General features: G+C 37.3%; 1 protein-coding gene across 1 annotated transcript in view; it reads left to right on the plus strand.

Annotated features, from left to right (window-relative positions):
• LOC116767552 (uncharacterized) overlaps positions 1–11,198 on the plus strand; it is a 30,543-nt gene that overhangs the window by 18,006 nt on the left and 1,339 nt on the right. The window contains exons 5-10 of the mRNA XM_032657926.2: positions 2,977–3,110; positions 3,331–3,549; positions 3,711–3,866; positions 9,701–9,835; positions 10,422–10,545; positions 10,923–11,084. Coding sequence (XP_032513817.2) covers positions 2,977–3,110; positions 3,331–3,549; positions 3,711–3,866; positions 9,701–9,835; positions 10,422–10,545; positions 10,923–11,084 — 930 coding nt within the window. The remainder of the gene's footprint in view (positions 1–2,976; positions 3,111–3,330; positions 3,550–3,710; positions 3,867–9,700; positions 9,836–10,421; positions 10,546–10,922; positions 11,085–11,198) is intronic.

An 11,198-nucleotide genomic window follows, 5' to 3' on the forward strand; every position in this document is an offset into this window, starting at 1 on the left:
CCTAATGTGAAATTAAAAAGAAGCAGAATATTATACCAGAATAAGAGAATAACAATTATCATGCACTGGTTGCACGAGAGCAGTTCAGGTGACGGAGGGTGCAAATGAACTTTTAGCACAAGAATAAAGTTTTATAAGGTGCCTTAAAACGGATGCGTTCATATATGTAGATATAGTTGGTATTTATTATATTTGGTTTATATACACGCGGAGATGTGATATTCCCGGCACGTACACTGACAACAAACAGCTCGCCGTGCGCTGATGATAAAACATTATTCAAAAGCTTACATCGAAACCAGTTCCGTCACCTCGGAACAGACTTCTTATACTGTAAGTTAATGCTAATTCTAACACAATACCTCTAAAAATTTCTTAACTTTAACGGTGCCAACTGTAAATTATATTCTATTTAATGGTGAGCGAGTACTTTTGCTAACGATTCTCGGATTGAGTTAGCCTCCCGAGACGCGGAGAATTCATAGTAATCGGGGATCTCGAACGGCGATGTAAATGTTACCCCGAGAGGAGAGCAGCGGCCGGTCGCGGCTTTAGCGGACCCCGTAGAATGGATCCGATATCGCCACAGACACAACACATTACAATAACAAGATTCCGACGGAATGTTTAGATCCTTCATATATTTAACGTGAGACAGTTAACAGACAGAGCTTGAATAATATTCGCATTAACAAATAGATATAAAAATTATCTTAATTTCCCCAAATGGAACACGTTTAATAAATCAACACGCCCATCGCCGACATCAACCATCACCGTGCTAGTTAAAAAAAGAGGCATCGAATTGAATATTTAAATCAACCATATTGTAATATTTTTGTTTTTAGAGTTATTTTAATGATAGCAACGTATGCCAAGGTAAGGTTGTATGTTCCCGAGCCTCGCCGCGCTGTCGGGTGGAACGAAGCGTGTGAGGGCCGAGCGACCACTGACTTCCTTAACACTCGAATCATTTTTGTATATTTATGTGTCATAAAAATACCGCGTTATGTTCCAATCGGTGACTCCAGAACTCGACTCTCTCCCTTTATACATATATAGTATATACTCATGACTTTTACTATATACAGCGATCGCTAATAAATAATAAGGCTCACCGTTAACAACACTGTGTTACAAGAGTGGAAGCGGACCTCGGGGTTCAGACCGTTTTAAATTGAAACGAAATGAAAGTCAATAAGTTTCTTCGAAGTCATTCGTTATAATATTTGTTGCGTTATGTTACGAGTCTACTTGAATCTTTACAGTCATTAAGACCGCTGTCCGCTCGTGTTCACTAAATGTCAATTTGTATGCGCCTTCTGTATTCAGCTCGGTAATTTTGTAATTTGAGAACGGAATTAAAACGTGAATTATTGCATTCAACGAGATACTTAAGAATTATATTGTTATTACCATAACAATGTTATTACTTGTAATGACGGACACACACAGCAACACGACGTCGCCGCGTCGGTCGGAACGTTATTCCTTTAACGTTATTCCTTACAGAAAATATATTTTATATATCTAACGAACTGTAACGAACTAAAAGGATCGGTAATGTTTTTAGTCTTAGTATCTTTATTTACCTACTTTATGTATACCTAAATTTCTATTTAGCTATATCGCTATGTTCACCAACATTTTATTAGTTTCTGTGATACAAATGTCACTAACAGCGACATGGACTATACAAAATAAGACGCTAACTTTTATATAAAATATTGTGATGCAGGAGATTTATTTCTTAAGGTCACGTTAGAAAAATATATACAAATTATACTTAAAGTCAATTAAAATTAATAGGGGTGATAAATTATTATAAAAAGAGGTAAAGAGGTAAAGCTCGACGTAACTTCAAAAGAATTTAAAGTAACCTTATTTTTCAAATGTAATATTGTTACTTGTATAATTTATATGATTTTACTGAAGTTGAAGAGGCGACTAGACGCAAGTATCGAGAGGAAAAATGTTCTCAACGGATCGTATAATCAACGCCGTGTGAGCGCTCTGCCGAGCTAGTTATTAAATAATTTGTCACCTTCAATAATAATCAATGAATCGTCGATCAAAGTAAACTTGATGAACCCTTTCCACAACGCTGATAGATGACAGCGGGTAGGAGATACACCGTGCAGAGCAAGATACTCGATAGAGCTAAATAAAATACAACTTATGTCAACGAGGATTTTTCAGTAGACCAGTGACAGTGGACCGGAAATTCTTAAAAATAAGTTTTTGCTAATCACCAAATAAGTTTAAAAACAATTCAAGGTTTTTGGAATAAACAACTCGTTAAGAAATGACGGAGATAGAACATCGACACGGCGAAAACAAAATTGAAGATGTCGTGAAGTGCCTCTGATGCAAAGAGACGACTACAGACTCACATAAAAGGTAGCAAGGGAGGAATTAGCTTCTTTATAGTCTGAAACACGAAGGCAGAGCGTTCACTAATGATGATCAGCTCGGACATTATTAGACAGGGTCCAAAAGTTAATGAATTCCATAAGAGGAAGTTCTGGACGCTTTGCCGACTGAATATTTTGCACATCCTTTAAAGGAACAATTTTTATAATTAGCATAAGCACTCGTATCAATAAAGAGCGCTTTGTTTTAAGACACAACCTTCAGGGCTTATTAATTTGCTATCGAAATCTTAAACTTTTTTCCTCGTTTCAAGAAATTCAACTCTTGAGCAGCTCCGTGGGGTAATGTTTTTTATTTTTATAAAAGCCATAACAGCCTCAGTTAAATCTTTAAGGAACAGTCAAATGAAGATCTTATTAAAAGTTTTTTTTAGATGTTATCTAAGGTGTACAATATGGGTATGAATAAAAAATATTAATTCACAGTTCCAAAGGTGATAAAGTTCATAGCTCAGTTTCAGCACGTTAAATCAAATTCTAATTCTTCCTATTGGTCACATTACAAAAAAATATATATTTTATATATCGTTTAAATGACGTTTAGATGGCAAGCATCGAAGTCTCCCTGGCGGGGTCGCGGCGCCGCAGTGCAGCGGGTCGTGACACCGCACGAGACAACACGCGCGAGCTGGACGCGCTGCGAGCCGCTATTAACGACAAGGACATCCTCATACAGAAGTAAGAGGAACTATTACTGTCACGATAACTACAGTCTGTTTGTTCACAAACTGAATAATAACTAAGTGATACTTACATCTCTGACCAGTTACATTACGTCACATATAATTGCTGTAACAAGCACACTGACTGACCTAGCCACCTCTCACAATATAATCACACTCCCAGTTCCAGCACCCAGCATCACAGATCAATTTCTACAAGTAACATTTCCATTTAGTTTAAAGAAACAGTTAAGCGCTTCACTGAGCGCCGCTCGCCTGGGCGTGCAGGCGTCGTCTCCCGTCCCGTACTCAGGTCGGGAGGACGCTCCGGTGTTGTCCCCTGAGGAAAGACGAGCCTTGGAGGAGAGAGCCGCCGCCGTCCGCTCAGACCTTGATGCGAGGCGAGCTAACATACAGGAACTGAAGAGAAGATTAGAAAAAACACACGTCACAGAGTAAGGATATTCTCAATAATTCCATATTCAGACTAAAATAAGTAAGGAACCGCTGATTTCTTATAGGTTCCATCATTTTCCTTTCATTTAAATAGTGATTTTCCATAGTTTCTATAGTCCTCTTGCAATAAATATTATTGTAAAACTTTTAAATTATTCAGGAACATAGACAGTCGTATCGAGCAGGCGGAGCTGCAGTACCAGCTGGGCCGCGAGGAGCTGGAGCTGTTGACGCTGGGGGAGCAGGCGAGAGCCCTGGCGCTGCTCATGGACCAGGCCGACGCCGCAGCACGCGCTCGACGCTCCACACTCTTCAGGTGAAGATCGTTATAGTTATACAGAACGGTTATCTTTTATCGCTACACATGATTATAGACTTTCATGATCTACGATTATGGAGTCAGGTCAATTAAGTAATAATTTCCCTCAACAGCAGATTCGTGTTGAAGATCCATCTTCATCTTGCGTGTTCAATTACATGTGTATATTGAATAATCTGTGATCAGGGTCGTGTAAATTGTGCCGCGAGTTTAAAATACGCTAAAAGCCATAAAGATGGTGTGATAGCGGGTTACAAATTACAGGTAATTGTTAGTATAGTTACAACACGCCCGGCGGCCTCCATTGTGCGCGGGGCGGAGTCTCCCTGCTTTCTTTGATTCACGTATAATCACTGGGAAAATCAGCACCGAAAATGTGGGTTAATCCGTCAATAGTGGAAAGTTAGATGGCGTGAAGCAATTTAGATATTGGCAGTGGTGAGTGTCGTAACGCCTATTGTGTCAGAGCACTCGACTTCTGCTGAGATAGTATTATACAATGCCATCCTCTCAACGACCTATGATACAATCACAACGTCCGCGTCTCTCACCTACATCACACACGTGAGCACAGTACATCTCCTGTCTCTCAAATGCAAAACATTCTATTTCTGTAACTTGATGACATTTAATGTGAACAAACCTTCCTCCTTCACAGAGTCACACAGACATGTAAAGTTTGTAATTAATTAATTCAATCTAACTAACAAACCTCTTCTGATTAATTGTCTCTGACCAAAGAGTTTTGTTCCCACGATAAACTTTTAATAGTTTACTTTTACGAATATTAGATAGATCAAGTTCACTAACATTGGAAAAAAAAATATTTGAACTACATATTTGTGATTTGCAACACCAAAAATAAAAAAAATAAAAATTGATATTTCTGAAGGACTACATAAAAATAAGTAACAAAATAATTATTATTGAAAAAAATAATGTTTCCCTTGCAAATATTATTCGTAATTTTTATACGTTTCACTGTATAACATAAATATTCCGTACACTATAGTATCGTGTAAAGACGATTGTTTCCAAGTTATCTCAGTCTCCTCTGATGAACATCCATTAGTCACCGAGAACGGGTTTATAAAAAACTGTAGTTTTTTTGTGTAACGCGTTCCCTAGCTATCATATTTTATACAAAACATTTAAAATGCAAAGTCTTTTCGAGAGAAACACGACTCCAAGCTACGTGAAAACAGATTCAGCTGCCTTAATGACTCGCTCGTGAATTATCACATTAGTGTGTGAAACCTATTATAGAATATATATCAGAGGAAAAGTAGTGAAAGTCCCGCAACATTAAGACGCGACGGTCACTATTGTATTTTGTTAAAGAAATAATGTTGCTTCATATAGGACTGTGTGCGACCTTCGCTGGATTTAGGCGCCAAATTCCTACATCATAATTTTCAAATAAATAATAGTTTAAAAAAACTAAAAAACACGCTTTTTATAGAAAACCGAACTAAAAAATAGAAAATAAATTTTAATAAATTTAAATTAAGAAAATAGTGTTAAAAATTTCAATAAATATAAATTAATAATAGTGTGAATATACAAAAATGTATTTTATTTTAAAAAAAGCGTGGGGTGCTTTTTAAGATATTATAGAAATGATAATCACTCTACTCATCTGTCAATAAAATATTTATAACTATTGACACCAAGCCCCCCACGCTTTTTTTAAAATAAAATACATTTTTTATATTCACACTATTATTAATTTATATTTATTGAAATTTTTAACGCTATTTTCTTAATTTAAATTTATTAAAATTTATTTTCTATTTTTTAGTTCGGTTTCCTATAAGAAGCGTGTTTTTTCGTTTTTTTAAACTATTATTTATTTTCTACTTTTTAGTTTGGTTTATTTATAATAGCTTGTTTTTTTTAATTTTAATTAATTTTCTTACCTTATCGACTATAGATGAAAATTATATAAATAAACAAAAATCATATTTTGCAAATTGAAAAATGGAATAATTTTATCAAATTAGTGTATTGTCATCGGTCCTCGATAAATCTACAAAGTTTGAACGAAATCTGGCCGTTTAAAGTGGGTCAAAATCGCGTCCAAAGAAGTCGGTTACAAACAAACATACAAACATACAGGTGAAGCTAATAAAAAGCTAATAATGACGCGGTCTTGTTCTCACTTTAAGAACATTTAATAAAAAATATACATCTTAATCGCATCATAACAATAAGTGATATTTGATCCAGAGGTTTCAGCTCAAATATCAAAAGAAAAAGCTATTTTTTTCTTTGGTCATAGTCATTCATGAAGGTTGTGTGAAGGAGTGTCGCCTGTAATAAATACTAGTCATCAATATTATTTAATTATTTATTCACTTTACTGTTAACGAGACGTTATATTTTTATTATAATAACAGAATATACATGTGTATAATAAGAAGTACCTCCGTGTCTCTGTGTGTCTGCACGCAGCACGTGTGTACGAACGCGTTGGTTATTGGTCTGTATTTCTAACATTATCGTTATTTTTAAATAAATTAAAGGATATTATTGTTTGTTTAATATGAATAAGAAAATTTTCTGTTTCAACTTTATCACAATTTGTTGTAAATGTTTTCTGTCATGTACCGACTCTGACCAAGCAAATATTCCTCGCCGAAGCTGTTATTACTGTTCTATATTTCCGTGGTCACGTATCTATATCTATATCACCTAAATGACAAATTATTTGTATGTCCGAGTGTCGCTCACCGTCTAGGTATTCGGGTAAATTGATGTAGGTGGAACCTTTAAGAAGAACATAGTCTTCCTTCTGGTTTGGTGACCAGCATCCAGGCGGATAAGGTCTCGTTTAACATAGCACCACACTCCGTATATATATATCGGATTTAATACAAAAGCGTTGCTTTCAAAAACAGAGACGCCAGCCTCGCTGACGTCACTAATGTCACTTCTTTCAGTACGTTGCATAATATTTTAAAGAGGCTTCAATACCTCTAAATGTTCTTGTATTTCTCGAAGATTCTTCAATGGCCCGCACTCACCGAACTCTGCTGTCGTGCGTCCAGACGTATTTATACCAATTCAAACATAGTTCTATTCTCCTTTTAAAAAGTCTTTGATTTCGTTTTACTTTTAACAATAGTAACGACTTCCAATAAGTTTCTATAATAACTGATGACAGGCTTGTTATTTTCATGTTGCATTCGTCATTGAAGCTGATAGCGCCGATATATATAATATAAAATATTTAATCGCTATTATTTAGCCAAGAGTTCGTTTAAATCAAGCATAATATGCGAATGGAGCAGGGTCAAACAAGTTAGCGTGGTTTATAAATTCCTGTACAACAAATCAATTCTCAAATTCACAAAGAGCCCACGCTCTGTGTTTGAAGTCGCCGCTGTTACGATTGTCTTGTAAACGAGCCGCTAAATTGCTTACATTCTATGTTTAAGTTTGTTCTTCCTTCGCCTGCTAAGCATTTGTCATTATCTTTGTATTGGTGTTCAAATATATTGTATCTATATGCTTAAATGTTATTTTTAGTTATAGTCAGGTGAGTATTTAATCCGCAGTCGTTTAGTGTAGGTAAGTAAAGTATTTTATTCGTCGCTTTTGATTGTTTTTCATTTATATTTATGGTACATTTTAAATTTAACCAAACAAAATGAAAATTTCATCGACAGTAGGTTTCGTGGGAATGTGAATTCAATGCGCAATCCGTATTAGTCGCTTCCAATATATCGAGACGTTCGACAGGACAATAGCTGCATGTTGATGCATCCCGTGTAATTAAAGATCTTTAAATAATTCTCTATGATTGATACATTATCTTTTTATTTTTATAAAATATATATTTCCAATTGTTCGAATGCAATCTACAATAGTTCAATAGAAATGTCACTTTTGTAAGCTGTGTGTTAGTTCATGTTGTTGCCTTATGAGACAACAAATTGATAACTACATCCTCGTTACATTCCTATAGATCTCTCTTCTATCTTATAAGCTTTGTGTTCAGTCATATCAGACCACTCCAGCAAACAAAAGTATACAAAAATTAAGAATTAGTTGTTTATGTTTTGTTATCGTATTTGTACAGAACAATAAACACTTAAGAAGACGTCCTTGGTTTGTCCAAACTAGTCGTTATTGTAAAGGCAGACATTTTTTTTTACCAAAACATATGTTTCTCAAGAAAATCTGGCTAACTATTTACTTAGATAGTTGTTACTCGCTAATGATAATTCCTACTAAGTAATTTATATAATATGTCAGCGACAACATCCGCTCGTAACTCGCTCGGTTAAGTGTTGACTCTCGACAACATTACGCGCCAACTGCACGCGTTCAGACACTCGCTACACACGATAATATACATGAAGTAGAAGTTGTAAGTGACGGAACATCAGATTACCACTAATAGATATAAAGAGAGACGTAATTAGTGAGTCGTGTTAAATATATAAAAAAGTAAAAGTCGATGACTTGTCGGAACAGATTCTTTGATAAATCTAATAACCTCAACAGTCAGTCCTCATTAAGTTTCAGAGTCCGACAAAAAGAAGCCAGGCGATCTTAAATTTTGGCGCGCTCCGTTGCGCTCACGTTAACCGCACGCGGTGAGCGTGGGAACACCTTTCTTCATAACTCTTTGTTAAAACACACATTTAACACTTCATAAACACCGGCAACGTTATTAATAACCTTCAGCCGCCGCTAATTTGCCACACTATTGTATCATTATATCTATATAAAACGGCTACAACAGAGAAAAGAGACTATTTTAGCTGCAATTAACAAGTAGCGTAGATCGCATCTTACTTTGGAGTACTACATAAAACAGTGAGTCCCGTGCAGCGGAATGCTGGAGACTTTTTAAATAAACTACACATATACTTATAAAAAACCTATTAGGTATTATTTTAATGTTATTCCAAAGTACTGAGTATCTTTAAAACCATGTTTATTATCAACGTCAGCTAGTGTACACAAGGTATTTTCTTTACGAATTATCGTATTGAAGTTTAATTCAATACAAATATTTTATTATTGTGAGTTATTTAAAGACTTTAAATGAAACATTAATCTTGAGACGTTTCATTGTTTTAATAATTGTAGGCAAGTTGTTCTGTAAACATAAGACTCAACCTTACACTGCTACAGCCGGTGGTGTAGAACAGGGAGGTGAAGTTCTATGCTACCGATGTTTCTCACAGCTCTATACATTCACCTCGTCATTTATAATAAGTAGGAAGTAGTAATGTATCCGCTGTACTTGTACAGAGTAGTAATTGTACAAAAACAATGCTCATTAAATTGTTAGTATAAGTTTCAATGAGTGATATAGACGCCGAGGTCGGCGACCCGCTTTCGATACTTCATAAACCATCTAGATTCTCCATACCGTACAAGACAGCGCCTCGCTCCCCGGTCAGTGCTCCGCGGAGCCCTAGGGCGCCGCGCTCGTAACCTATAACTAACAACAATAAGTACTCGCTCTGGCATTTCGCAGCGGGAACACGTTCGCGGCTCTCAGCCCGAACTCCGCGTAAAGTATCGACTGTTATAAATGTCGGGAGTGGAGAACCTCGGGCTCGGAATGTCAGCTTATAGTGAAGTGGGAACAGATAAACATATTCAACATTTTAATATTAATGACTTACGAGGATTCCTTCTTAAATATCTTGAAAGAGAAGGCGTATTATATGATGTCATTTATGTTTTTTGATATCAAATCAACTGCTTGCCGACCCTTAACTATAGTCTAACGTTCGATAATAATCTCTAATGAAAAAAGCTCGTCCCAAGTCAGTCGTGGTATGTTTTAATATGTCTTTATATCACAGTACGGTCCGTGACTGCGGCGGCAGTGCGGTGTTGGTGTCAGCGGAGGCCCGGGACAACACGTGGAGTGCCGCCATCCGGGGAGCCGCAGTCGCCGTGGAGTGGAGCGACCACCCTGCCCTCAAGCAAGGCGACCGGTACATACCTAACAAACCCCCTCCACACAAACAAACACTCGCGTGCGAAGTCCCATGACGTCTGACTGACACTACCACACTGACAGAATAACATTTTGTGAAACACTGTTTAAGATCATCAAAATATATTTCTGTTCATGGAAAGAAAATATATATATATTATATATACACGTGTCCGTGTAATATGTACGGAGAGTCCATATTCCGTTTTAAATTTAGATTAGGTAAAAAAATAAACGATCTAACCGAAGAGCAGAATCAAAAGGAAAATTAATTAAAGTCAAACACATTCCGATGCAAATCCTACGTTGAGGCGGACGGCATTTAATGTACCAGGTGGCGTTGACGAGGACACTGACGCGCTCACAGCCCGCTCCTGGTACAACGTCCGCCACTACATATATAAAAGTTATCCTCGGTGAAGGTTGGAGGCTTGTTTGTAAATAAACTTTTATGTTCCTGTTTATGAATCACTATTCGCTAGCTACTTGCGTTGTGACAGTCTCGACAGATATCGTTTACAAGGATTGGACTGGTTTCCAAGCTACTTGTTGAACATTTTAATGTATATCAAGATGTCCTCCAGAGTTCTGGAAGTAAACGGCACGTCGACACTGTGGTGCGGGTCCGAGGAGCTCCGGCGCGCCCTGAGCGCAGCCTCGCCCGCACGCCTCGTGCTGCTCCGAGCGCCGCCGCCCGCACTCACACAGGTACATACGTCATACCATAGACCAGTCCTTCCCAAAATGGGTGGTAACGCCAAGTGCGTAAGAGACCCAGAAAAATAGGGGGCATTGTGCAGAGGCCTGGGAGGTGATTTGGAATTTAATTTAGACAAGTTTTAGTGTTTTTGCCTTAAATATTAAAGTAATTTATACTCAAAGTGGACAGTGAACAAAATAAGTTTGGGATCACCTGTTATCGACCGTAGTATGTGTCATGGTATAAGGAGAGCATAGCTAGTCTTATTAGCAAGAGTCAAAAAACTATTATCAATCATGAAATAATGATTCATCTATAGTTCTTGTATAACTTGATCTCTACGGATCTTGGACGTCACAAGGTTAATATCAATGTGTGTGTATAGAGCGAGGCGGCATCTTTGCGCTCCGAGCTGGGCGCGCTACAAGCGGCGGCGGAACACGCGGAGAGAGCCAAGCAGGGACTGAGGCAGGACAACACCAGGCTCACCCACCGCATCTCATACCTCGAGGAACAGGTCGCCGAGCTGCTGGCGCGACACCCGCAGGTCAGCCGGCTCTCCGACACACTTTATTTAATAATCATTGAAAAAAAAAAGCATGACTTATATATCAATGACAAGGCGAAACCCTCGACTCAAACTTATTGTGTAAATTGATTA

Source organism: Danaus plexippus, assembly GCF_018135715.1.
Source record: "Danaus plexippus chromosome 9 unlocalized genomic scaffold, MEX_DaPlex mxdp_26, whole genome shotgun sequence".
Classification (NCBI taxonomy): domain Eukaryota; kingdom Metazoa; phylum Arthropoda; class Insecta; order Lepidoptera; family Nymphalidae; genus Danaus; species Danaus plexippus.